Source organism: Montipora capricornis, chromosome 3 (assembly GCF_036669925.1).
Source record: "Montipora capricornis isolate CH-2021 chromosome 3, ASM3666992v2, whole genome shotgun sequence".
In the NCBI taxonomy this organism is placed as follows: domain Eukaryota; kingdom Metazoa; phylum Cnidaria; class Anthozoa; order Scleractinia; family Acroporidae; genus Montipora; species Montipora capricornis.
The window spans coordinates 8,094,675-8,107,174 of record NC_090885.1 but is presented as its reverse complement, the minus strand read 5'-3'; the positions used below and the strand labels follow the sequence as shown (position 1 = coordinate 8,107,174).

General features: G+C 39.7%; 1 protein-coding gene across 1 annotated transcript in view; it reads left to right on the top strand.

Annotated features, from left to right (window-relative positions):
• The first annotated feature begins 8,632 nt into the window (after positions 1–8,632).
• The window catches only part of LOC138041093 (leucine-rich repeat-containing protein 74B-like), a 9,834-nt gene continuing 5,966 nt past the window's right edge, over positions 8,633–12,500 (top strand). Inside the window, exons 1-5 of the mRNA XM_068886862.1 lie at positions 8,633–8,697; positions 9,561–9,768; positions 9,931–10,098; positions 11,512–11,703; positions 12,389–12,500. The exon at positions 12,389–12,500 is cut by the window's right edge and continues 164 nt beyond it. Of these exons, the coding sequence (XP_068742963.1) occupies positions 9,585–9,768; positions 9,931–10,098; positions 11,512–11,703; positions 12,389–12,500 (656 nt within the window). The 5' untranslated portion in view covers positions 8,633–8,697; positions 9,561–9,584. The remainder of the gene's footprint in view (positions 8,698–9,560; positions 9,769–9,930; positions 10,099–11,511; positions 11,704–12,388) is intronic.

The following is a 12,500-nucleotide window of genomic DNA, read 5'->3' as shown; positions in this document are numbered from 1 at the left end:
CGGGTAAAATTGGTCGATGCCCTCTGCACCGCCAACCTTTTCTTTTCACTGTTTTGCAGGATTTCGCTAATGCTGTACGGACATCAGATGTACGTACAATTCAAATGCGCTGTGTAAGGTCTTCGTTTGATGTTTTAGCGCAAAAATATGCAACATACTTCAGTTTTTGGCTTTGATCATTCTTAATTAGAAGCACCTCACACGTGACCAATGGAATATGAAATTCCCGACATTTGATTGCAAAAATAGTGAAAATAGGAGAAAACAAAGCTCAAGTACTAATTTAACGATGCATGCCAATATTCTTATCGTAAGTAATTTTTTGAAGTGTAATTCAGTTTATGCTGGGAGGGTTCAAAAGACATTGCAAACAGAGTAACGACTGCCGGATTTGCTGAGTGCGCTGCGTGATATTGCACACACTTTCTGGCTTCACCTAAAGGCTGCGCATTAATCGCGGCCTCCATTTTTCCCTCAGTCTGCATTTTTTCCCTGGTCTGCAAAGTGCAGTCTGCATTTTGCACTGACCTCCTGAATGACCTTTACCTTCCCAAGAACATTCTTTCTTCAATTAAGTACTAGCCTGAAAGATTCAAAACGTCTTTATTGTTGCAAGAAATCCTTCATAGTAGTCTTCGAGCGGAGTTCTCGTGATTCAGGGCTCAGTCTTGACAGAAATAGGGGTTTTACTGATTCAAAGTCAAGAGAGACAGCTGACAACAATCCACAATATTACTTGCTTTCTAGTATTTTTGTGAGCCCATGTAAAGCGAGATGCGATTCTTGTTGAAAAAAGAACTATTTATTGATTCAGTAGATGACACTTCATCATAATCCTGCTGGCTCGTGAACAAAATCCAAAACACTGACACTCTGGTAACTTACGGAATTGTTTCACATTTTACGGTATCAAAATTCATAACAGTCGCTCACACGTCACAGTCGCTTACAGAAAACGTGTTCATCAAAGGACTGTTCCTTTTCTTTATCTTCCGTTCACACTAGTCCATTCCATTCAGATGCAATGAAAAAGTCCACTCCCAGGTCGTCCACACTAGCACCATGCTCCCTCAAAGAATTCATTCTTGTTTTGGCCAAGGAAAAATACCTCGCGGCATAGTCCACCAAATCTTTTGGTTTATCGCGCAGCACTACAAGCACAAATCCTTCAAGCATCTCCACAAGGCCCGGAGGGATGGTCACAAATTTGTGTGTCTCGTTTGGTGAGTTAGCATCCATTTATCGAAGTTGTTAGCCGTATGCCAAGCTGTCGTGTCCGCAAATCAATCGATCATTGGCTTAATCGGCACACTTTTGTGGAACGTCGGATTATGACGTCAAATTGTGTATCATTACCGCGCGTGCTTTCAGTCCCAGGGTCTTTGGCATGCGTAGCTGCTCTGAAAGAACCTGACTGAGTACAAAATTGAAAATGGCAACTTCAATGGAGATGCCGGGATAATTAACAATTATTCCATGAGCGCGCGTTGGATATGAGATGGTAAATAGCGAACGAGGCGCGTAGCGCCGAGTTGGCTATCACAAGACTCATATCCAACAAGCGCGAATGGAATAATTGTTTTATTAAATTCCTTAAACTCCAAAAATTTGGAAGTAAGAAATACGAGGGAAAAAAGTGAGAAAATCCGAGCGAAATCGAGAAAACTTGATAAAGATGAGATGTTGTGTAAGACCTACGTAGGCTCATCACAAAAATATTTCTTGCCTTTTCGCGTACTTCTAAACGTCGGAATTGATCCAAACTTTCCACACAAAAAATGTTTTTCTTTTTTGGCTTTATTCAAAAAGAAATTTCGCTTTCCGGCGAAAAAAAAAATTAGGGTTTTGCAACGCTTAGCGCAATCATTTACCATATAAGGTCAAGCTAAGGTATATGAGCTGATAACCGAGATTGAGTGAACCAATCAGAGCACGCGAAATGCATTATCCGAGGTTGAGAATTTAATAATTAACAATTATTCCATGAGCGCGCGTTGGATATGAGAGGGTAAATAGCCAACGAGGCGCGTAGAGCCGAGTTGGCTATAACGAGTCACATATGCAGCAAGTGCGAATGGAATAATTGTTTTATTAAATTCCTTAAAATCCAAAAATTTGGAAGTACGAAATACGAGCGAAAAAAGCGAGAAAACCGAGCAAAATCGAAAAAACTCGATGAAGATGCGGTAAAGTGTAATACCTTGAGGTCAGACAGACGCAGGCTCATCACAAAAACAATTCTTGACTTTTCGCGTACTTCTAAACGTCGGAATGGATCCAAACTTTCCACAAAAAGTTTTTTTCCTTTTTGGCGTTATTCAGAGAGGAATTTCGCCTCCCGGCGAAAAAAGTTAAGCTTAGCAACGTTTATCGCAATAATTTACCATATGAGGCAAACTAAGGTTTATGAGCTGATAACCGAGATTGAGTGAACCAATCAGAGCACGAGAAATGCATTATCCGAGGTTGAAAATTTAATAAAAGTCGTTAACTCTCATGATCTGAACGTTATAAAAGAAGAGACTTTTTCGGGGGGAATCAATCGCTCGCGCTATTTTGGTAACTGAAATGGCTTCGTACGGAATCTTACGTTTCGCCACTACACACGGCTTGTCTTGTAAATTGTATAATTCTGTTAATGTGCGTGGGATAGATCGACCTCCTTGGAAAAGTCGTCTGTTTAGCAGTTCATCTTGGCGAGTATAGTGACTTTTCGGCCCCGACGTGTATGCATTAGTAAACATATATGAATGTTACGGTTCACTGGCTGAGGGGCACTTGATGTGATCTGATCCATGACTGATTCTCGATTTTTTATTGTTACGGACTTCGACCAAAATGTAGCTCAACAAATGTAGCTCAAAGTGAATGGATTGTCGGAGGTCAATGGTTCTCATCATCGGTCGTGTGTTTCAAGGCGTAGGCTAGCTGAGTGAACTCGTGACCATCAAACAAAAGTAGAAAACTGGTGAACTCTTTCATATTCTTTACTAAAATGGTTCATTATTCAGCGGTTTTCATTAGGTCTTTTCCGGCTTTAGGTTTATTTTTCTCATTTTCTTATGCGGTTAGCGCATTCTGTTGGTGTTCTTTGACTTATCTGGTTGAATCTCTAATTAATGCTTCCTAAGTATTTCACTGATAAGAGCGATTGAATTTAGATGAGACGAGTTAAGAGGGTCCTTAGTTAGACCATGGTTAGTCTAACTATGGTTAGACGGCAGGTTAAAATAAACCCCCTAACAAGAGAAAAAACATCGAACATTTCAACTCAAAGCTAAGGGTTTTATAACCATTGCATGTTCAGAATCTTGACTGAGTGTTGACACGAATAAAGAATCGAAGATATTGGTGATCAATTCAAGACGTGTTTTTGAGTGCAACCCCAAGGAACTAATTATGTTTGATTTTAAGATAAAGTCTTTGACGACAAGGCATGACAAAGGGGCAAAAGTATTATCGAATATCCGTTTTAATCCCGGTTGCCTGAAGCCAATTAGGAACTTGGCACGGATATAAACGTGGATATAACAGTCTTATTTGGCTAACAGAAGAGGGTCAATATCAGAACTTTCTACAAAGCGCAGTATATCCATAAGCGCATTTCCGTTAATTTTTATCGTTGCTTTAAAAAAAAGAATGGAGTTCAGGATCGCGTGAGAAGGAATTTCGTTTTATCAAGTGAGCACGCGGTCAACACACGCTGTAACCAGTGGAAAAAAAGTCACGAAACTTCTGATAACATCGCGGTTTTATCGCATGAGTATGACCAATTTAAACACCGATCTTGGGAACCAATAATGCATCAAAAACTCTCTACTGCTGATAGAAAATTGTCGTCGAAATTTGCACGCCGTGTTGACATCACAGAGGACCTCATTTGTCTTATGGAGGGGTTCACAATTACTGCAATGAATGAAAAACCTGATCGTGAAAATTTGGTAGATTTTGCTGCTAGTTATTTTGAGGAAATACTCAAGAAAAGGAACATGTTGGCAGATAAAGGAGTAAGTAACTTCAGAACTGGCCTGTACCTCTCAAAAGAGTGGAATGGAGAAGTTTAATCCGACAAAAAAAAATAATAATAATACTGGCACTTGTCACGATGTTCTACTCGACATGCAATTAGTGATTATTTGGTGAATTGTTCTTCTGCGAGCCGTACCAGCAGTCTTATGGCCTTTCTTCGCAGAGAAAACACTGCTAAACTTAACTTGAGGAAACGAACTGCGCTCCTATCTATCACGATACCGTTAAAATGTCTTTAGAGAGTACACCTTTGAGATCATGAACACATACCCGTTGCAAGCTTGGACTATGGTGCTGCGACCGCTATTGAATAAGGCACGTATCAAAGTGAGCTTACCACCGCTGGGAAACGAGGAAGCTGACACTTCGATTGGCTAACAGCGGGTCGGCTCTGACTAAATACAGTAACTGACCTTCAGCCTTGAGTTCTTATTTCCCATCGTTGCTTAATAAACTTTGATGATACTTGTAAGCGAACTTCTGTTTCATTGGCCTTTTGGAACGTCCTTCGTGCCTCACTCCGGTCTCCAAAATAAAGATACCAACGTAACCGTTTTTTTCCTGCTTATTTAGTTCAGTATAAACTTGCAAGAAGACCCGAGAGTTTTGTGAAGAGTTACCTCTGCCAAAACTGTGTCTGAGAACGTAGAGATGTGAAGCATTTTTAGTTACAAAGTCGAGATCATTTCTTCCAATGAAACAATCACAGCTAACAAAGTCTGCTGATAGTGAATTGCAAAGTATACACTGTAATTATGAATCCATGATATTAATTTGCGTATTCGAAAGAAGTTCTTTTCGATATCCTGCAATTTAAAACGGTCATAAAAGAGTTTTTCATTCATATAAATCAAGTTCTATGATTAAGAAATAATGTGATTTGTCTGATCTCGGTTACTTGTCTGGAAATAACGAAAAACCGCGTCTCGTTGTTGTAAAGTGCCTTCTGATCCTCTGAAGCGAAAAGCATGTCGACAATTTCCGTAAAACCGGTTGGTGTAAAGCAGATTAATTAACAAGCAGCAGCTGATCACGGTCGGTGCCAAGCGCCAGCTGTGTGTCTGACATGATTTTTGAGCCACATTACACTTCGGGCAAATTGTTATGTTATCAATTATCTTGTTAACTCCATTAAATTAAATCATTAAATATATTTACAGTCGGCTTATTTTATCAGTAACAACCTTGTTCCCAGGGTTCTCTCCTACTCATCCACTTTAAGTAACTGGCCACAATGTAAACATAAGGCCTATTTACACTCCAGAAAAAACTGGGTCCGGACGCCTTAAAAGTAGGTACGGACCATATATCTTTGCCGTAAAAACTATCCGTTCCACCTGAAATGGCGCCGGACCCGCTTTTTTTTGGTTTTGTGGCCCCAGGGACGGAGCCTCAAGGCCAGTTTTATGATGAGCCAAGCCAAATCGTTGGCTGTGTAAACTTGGTCCGAACCACTTTAATAATCGGTCCTGACTGAGTTTTTTTCTGTGATGTTAATCGGCTTATAGCGTTGTCTTCCACAAACTGAAAAGATTAACTTCTTGTTGCAGTTTTAAAATTCCTTTGGTGTTCCCATCTTGCAGAGAGCCTGTTTCTCGAAGGAACATTAATTAAGCAGAATGAATTAAGTTTGGGGAAAATGACAGATTTTCGAAGTGCACATTTTTCGCACTCTCATCAAATACGAAAGACCATCAATTATTTTCTTTGTCAATATTATGATTTTTTAACACTTTGCGCCAAGCAGAAGTATTTGAAACCACTAACCCACGTATTCCGTATTCACGATTTTTATTCACGTTATCATCGACATTTTGAGGTTGAGGTTTGGTGCGAAACCGCTTTTCCTTAGGGAGGGTTGAGAACCTCTATACGTATTTTAGGCCGCTCAATTTCCGCCAAATGCTGGCGGAGCTCGAGTTGTTTACGTCGCTTTGCAATAACGGGAGAGGAAGCGAATATGCGTTGAGGAATCATGTTTAGTGGCGGATAACTAGAAAGGTTCGGTCGAAAGGATGATTATTTACGTTTGTCCTGACTTGAATACGTTGCAATGATTTGAATGCAAACAACATAATTACAAATCCAGCTGAAAAAAAGGAAAGGCACTGAATGAAGAATGTCCACATACGGCTGCCTCCCGGATTGAAGGGTGGTTCTAATGTAAAAGGAAGGAAATATTTGTCGTCGCTGAGAAGGGCGTACTGCAGTTTTTGCCATTATTATATTTATGGAATTCGCCGACGAGCAATACCGCAGAGAAGTACTTTCCTTTGGTCCATGATTCATTGTTGTGATCGATTTACGAGCACAGACATCTCCGAGACTTGTCTCACAAAGGATCGTTTGCAAGTATGGTTGTTTCGAGCCGCTATTTTTGCAAAAGGGTTGCTACCCTTAGAGACATCCTAGGGAGTCTCTATTGAGACTTGTACGCTCAGTTCCCGTCCCCTTTTCCATCGGGGCATCACACCTTCAAAAGTAGGATGATTTGCATCTGAAGTCACAGCGCGGCGGCCATATGTTCACGTGGATGCTAGCCAAGAATTTTGAGCATACACCTTAATATATTTAGCAAAGATTCCTTGGTTTTTGCGGTAGATTTGAATCGTAAACCGCTTATCACAAAATCTACTTCAACTACAACTCTCGACTTATGTATTGATCTAATTAAGACAATTTAATCCATCCATACTTAAATTACAAATATAGAAATACGAAGACATTGAAATAGTCACTGGCGAGTGAGGCATCAGTGGGCGAAAAGTGACGGACTGTTTTTCCCAATTAGTAATCCCATCAAATGAAACCGAATTGTTTACCGTCTAAATAAAATACCTACTATGATTGTAGGTCTTTGCCACGAAATGTGTTACGTTTTGACGGTTAATTAATTACAGGCGAAACCTTGAAAAGAAACATTGACATTTCTGACTGTTTTCCACAAAATGTCATACAGCTTTACAATTGACCACAAAATTTCTTTTTATGTTCCTCTACATATAGAAATGGAGTTTACAGTTAGTAATAAAGTTAGTATATACAGTAAGTATAAAGCTTAATTTATTTGGAACTTCATCGGCATTTTCCAGTAGAAGCCCAGCATTAATTAAGACCCGACACTGAGCGATGTCAAAACCGTTTGCTCTCCCTGAAACGTGTTGCCGAAACAATTGAATCGAATTTGAGTCGATGTTGAATGAGCTTAATGAGCTTAAAAGCGTTTAAACTTTGCTTCATCAACCATTCAACATTCCTTTTTGTTATCATTGAATGAAGATAGAGCAGTTTTCAAAAAGTTTTCAATTGAGTGTCGTAAAACCAAAACCAAAGTAATTACTTTGGCCAATCAAAAAGGTCGGAGACAATCCAGTAAACCAATCAAAACTCGAAGTAATTACACGTAGCCGACACAAAGCGCGGAAAAATGTGCACACGCGAGCCACGATTGGTTTTGGTTTCACTTCTGATTGGTTGAAAAAATGGCGCGAGAACTTTGAACCAATCACTGAGTGAAGTAATCATAAACCAAAGTAATTATCTAATTACCTTCGACGCCCAATTGAAAACCACTCTAAACCAAGTAAGAAAAATTAAAAAAATTAAAGAAGTTGAAGCCGTTTGTTCTCAATCAACTTTCGACATTCAGTTGTTGGGCATGCGCGTGTGCACCAATCGGTCTCTCGATGACTTTTTATGTCCGTATCCATAGTAACAAGAGCGGCTGCGGCCTGGGACTGAATACCAGGCCTCTGGTGAAGCTTTGTTGAATCAAATGTTGATGATGTGTTGCATGAAACCGTTTGCCTAACCCAGCAGACAACATCGGTCGCTAAACATCTTTCAACAAAATCGAACGGATGTTGATACAAAGTAAATACTTAGTGACGTTACAAGTCAATCTCTCGATCTTTGGAGGGATTTTTGTGTTTGTTTTTAAAGAAAACCAGGAACGTAGTGGACTGCGCTCATCTGTTCATACTCCCCAAATAAGGCAGCCAGTCCAAGAACCAAAATAAATAAGTGCAATTTTATACCTAACTTGTAGTTTGTCATATGTGTCGGGTAACTGAAAAATGAGTTCAAAATGGCTATCTTTAAGGCTGACCTTTGCTAACCTTGACAAGGTGCGTTGCTAATCGTGTCGACCGAGAGATTCATTCTTCTCTATCTAAACAGCTCTGTGAGGATTTCTGGGTTCAACAGGGGTTACAGTTAAATTGAAAGCAATGTGGACGTTTTTCTTTAAAGCCTCATCTATTTGAAAAACGATTTTTTTAAACAGTTGTTACAAGTAGACTATCTGCTTACTTGATTGAAGGTCACTTAAATATATACGGGGCGAAAGACGTTTGTGGTAATCAACTTTAATTCAGTATATTTTCAGTGTATTTTGACTTAATGCCCACTCTTAAGCCAAGCCAGCATTATATTTGCTTTGAATTCCCTGTCATTAGAATCTCAAGAGGTTCAGATGCGCTAAACAATAACATAAAACACTATTTGTGAAATAACTAGCCGAGTTTCCTAGCAACCGTTAGTGCATACTGCATATGACAAAGCAATTCATTCATTAAATCATCCGATGTGAATTATGTCATTCAAAAGAAGTGATATTGGCCTGACTGAAGCCAGCACAAGAAGGCACCAGAGAAACTTGGAAAAGAAGTAAGCCCTAACGAAACTTGCTTCATTCTTCTTTATCCCTGAGATTTTGTAAAGTTCCTCAATTGCCTGATTTTCGTTTTTAAGTGCTTTTTTAAGGCTAGCGTTTCTGTAGCTTGTTTGTTGCTCTTCCGCTTTCATTTATTAGATGAGAACTAAGAAACGTTTCGTTTACACGTAACTTTCATTGAGGTATTTGACTTAAAGTTATAAGGTGGCAAGCAAATGATTTGAGCGTTACAAGTGTACAATTTTGCAGCAACTTGGGTCCGTAATTAAATGTTGTGCGAGGAAAAAAATAGCCGAAGATGCTGTTAACCGAATCTACAACAGTGTATTTTTCTAACCACGTTAATTTTCGGCCAGGAAAACCAGTTCTATAAAAGGTGCAGTGAGAATTACTGGTTGCTGAATGTGTTTTGATAAGGCTGACAAAGGAGGAGCTCCATTATGAGTTTGGAAAAGGCAGAGCGTTTTAGCAGTGACGTTTTTGAATAATTGCAAATGCACTGAACGAAATCATTTACTACTGGACTTGTTATCATACAAATAATGTGCTAAGACGAATACAAACGTGCGACACGATATTCCAGTGACCTGTAATTTGTTAGTCATAGTTCGCTCTTTGGCTTGCAAACTTGTCAAAATACAGTACATTTAGCACTTACGTACTGAGCGATAACAGAAGCAAACAATCAATCAGTCGATCAAAGGGAAAACGATTTGCGGTTTTTTTAATTTGCACTTTGCATTTTCTTACAGCTGTACTTGTAAAATCTATGACCGGAAAAAACGAGTTGTTTCAGTTTGTTTTTTGTATACATAAATACCTTCCCCCTAAAAATGGCCGTTTCCTTTATCTACAGATCTTATACTTTAAGTTACTTTATATGGGCAAAATGTCTGATGAGAGCGGGGCAAAGATAGACCCGCAAGGCGTGCCAGGGTTCAGCGTTAAAGACCAGGATACGAATAACAACATAATGATTGCCAGGACTGAAATGAAATCAGGCATTATTACTGAAGGAGACCACAAAGACAGGAAGGAAGGCGGAAGAAGTCGTCTTTCGAGCGGTGAGTAAATGATAATAATCGTAAAATATTAATGTTGCGAGGGCAAAACATTGCAGGACAAGTTTTGTCAGGAGCAAACTGAACTGAAGAGAAAAATATATACATGCCGGTAGGAACAAAATTCCAGCAAAAAACTAACTTTTAATCTCCTCTTTTTTAAAGTAAAATCGACGCTAGCAGAGACTGGAAAAAGCAAATTTAGCCCAATTCCCGTTGGAGGGAAAGACATTGCCAAGCCTGAGCGGTTGTCTGATGGAGAGCCAGCTGAAGACAGTGATTACGACACAGATCTGGAGGACGAACAACCTCGCGAAGAGTATGATCTTACAGGTTTGCCAGGCCTGAATTCACTAGTCTCAATGGATGCCTATAAATCTTGATTAGAAACATAACACAAAAAAATAATATTACAGTCATAAACATTTTAAAGCAATGCATTTTATCAACTTGACTTTTCGTATGTTTCATAATGTATTTTCAAAAGAAACCGTTATTTTTTGAAAACTTTTAAATATAAATACAGGCCTCTCTCTATTTGCATTTACATATAAAAGTTTATCAAAATAATAACCGTCACTTTTCAAACTGTATGTTGAAACATACGAAACGTCCAATCTATAAAATGTATTGTTTCAAAACGTTTATAACTGCTATTTGTGTTATTTTTGTAATGCCCTCAAGTGAACTTAAGTTTTTCCTCTCTCAATAACTGGGGCTAATTTCACGTCTTTGCAAATGCTATATGTTCTCCTATCCCCACGACATTTTAAATGGTACGAGGGTCAAGACGATTGTCAGTGGCAGATCCAGGGGGGAGGGGGGGACCCCCTCCCCCTTCCCTAACCGAATTTTTTTTTTACTACTTGTTGGAGTCTAAAATTCTCGCATCCGCTGGATCGCCTATTCTTACTCAAACGGTTGACTTGTTTTTTGATGGAGAGCCATTCTATTTTGCCACTAATCTGAAAAAAGTTTCTGTAGTGTTTTTCTAAGTCAAGGTTTGGACCCCCCCCCCCCCCCCCCTATCAAAAATTCCTGGATCCGCCCCTGATTGTGGAAACGATGATGCGCAGCTTCCTGAGTGATTGATTAACTCCCTATTGGTTCAATATAGCGTCGTGTATACAAGTGGTCAACTATAAGAATTATAAAGTTGTACCTGGAGCTCTCAATTAGTAGGGTATATCTCTCTTCACACCTGGCCTTTTGTACACCAACACAGAACTGTAGTATAGGAAGCTATCCTGTGAAGGATATTTCGTGTGCGGAGAATTATAGTCGTGGACATTCATCCAATCAGATAGCGTTGTTTTGCAGACACCGGTGAAAAAGAAAACCCTGCTGCGTATTATAACACGATGGTATTTCGTAATTGGTCTAATTTATATTTTACACCGGGGGGCCATAATAAAAAAAAAATGGATTCCACTACTGCTGAGTTGCAGCTATCGAACTATATGCTCCTCGTAACGCTTGTTTGTAAAGAAAATGTGATCATGTGCTGTATCAGTGCGGGGCGGAGCAAAGCAAAGAAATCGAATTTAGTATCTGCTGAGTGGAGGTTAAGTTATCAAGCAAGTTGACAGCCGATCGCGAGTAGAGAATCAAGAGTTGTAACAAAATCCTGAAGTTTCGCTTCCTGTTGGAAGCAAAGACTTTAGGAATGCTCACTGTTCTTACCATTTGTTGTGCTTACGAAGTTATATCATTGCAAACCGTTTATTTGTCGCATGCACATACTAGGTCGTAAAGCTTATCAGGACGCATGCTCACAGCTTGGAATCATTCCGGTCTCTTTCGTCATCGAACACATTACAAGGGAGAAGATAGACATCAAACACCACGGACTGGGTCCAAGTGGTGCCCGGGCTATCGCTTTTGCCTTGATGAGAAACACGACAACCACGGCGGTAAACTTACGAGATTGTTCAATTGGTAAGTTGATACCAATATCCACGGACTGACGTCATGACAGATACGTAAAAACCTATAATTTTCAAATAGAATGCTACTAGCAGGCCAGGGCCCAGTTGTTCAAACGATGGATAGCACTATCCGCCAGATAAATCACTATCCAGTGGATAAGTCATAGCGAAACCAATTGCGCTATCCGATGGATAGTGATTTATTCGGTGGATAGCGTTATCCACCTTTTGAACAACTAGGACTAGGCCCGGGTTGCTCGAAGCGTGGTTAGCGCCAACCAGCGTTAAATACCATGGAAACATATAGGATTTGATACCTCTTAACCAACGGCTAGCACTAACCAGGCTTCGAACAACCAGCCTCAGGGCTAAAACTCAAGCGGCTTTCGCTTTAATTGTAAGTGCTGTATGTAATAATTGACGACTCCTTTTTGCTATATATATAGTCTCAACAATTAAGTTCCGTTGACTAAGGTTACTCAGTACTAGGATGAGTGGCCACTAAGAATACCCGCTTTGTTTAAATTTCATTCTTGTGATCTTACCATATCTGCGAGTATTTATCTGCGATTTTATTCCTGTGGTTGACTGTCTAACAGATTCGACTTTCTCCGACGCCAAACCTCTGTTATGATTTTGCGCTAAAATCTCTACATCATTCTGCATTGAATAGCATTTTATTTTATCTTATCCAGGTTCTGAAGGCACCAATCATATCGCCAGGTTGCTAAAAGAAAACTTCTACATCACTGAATTGGACCTTGCTCAAAACAAGCTGCATAGCTCTGGTGCTCAGGCCATGGCCGA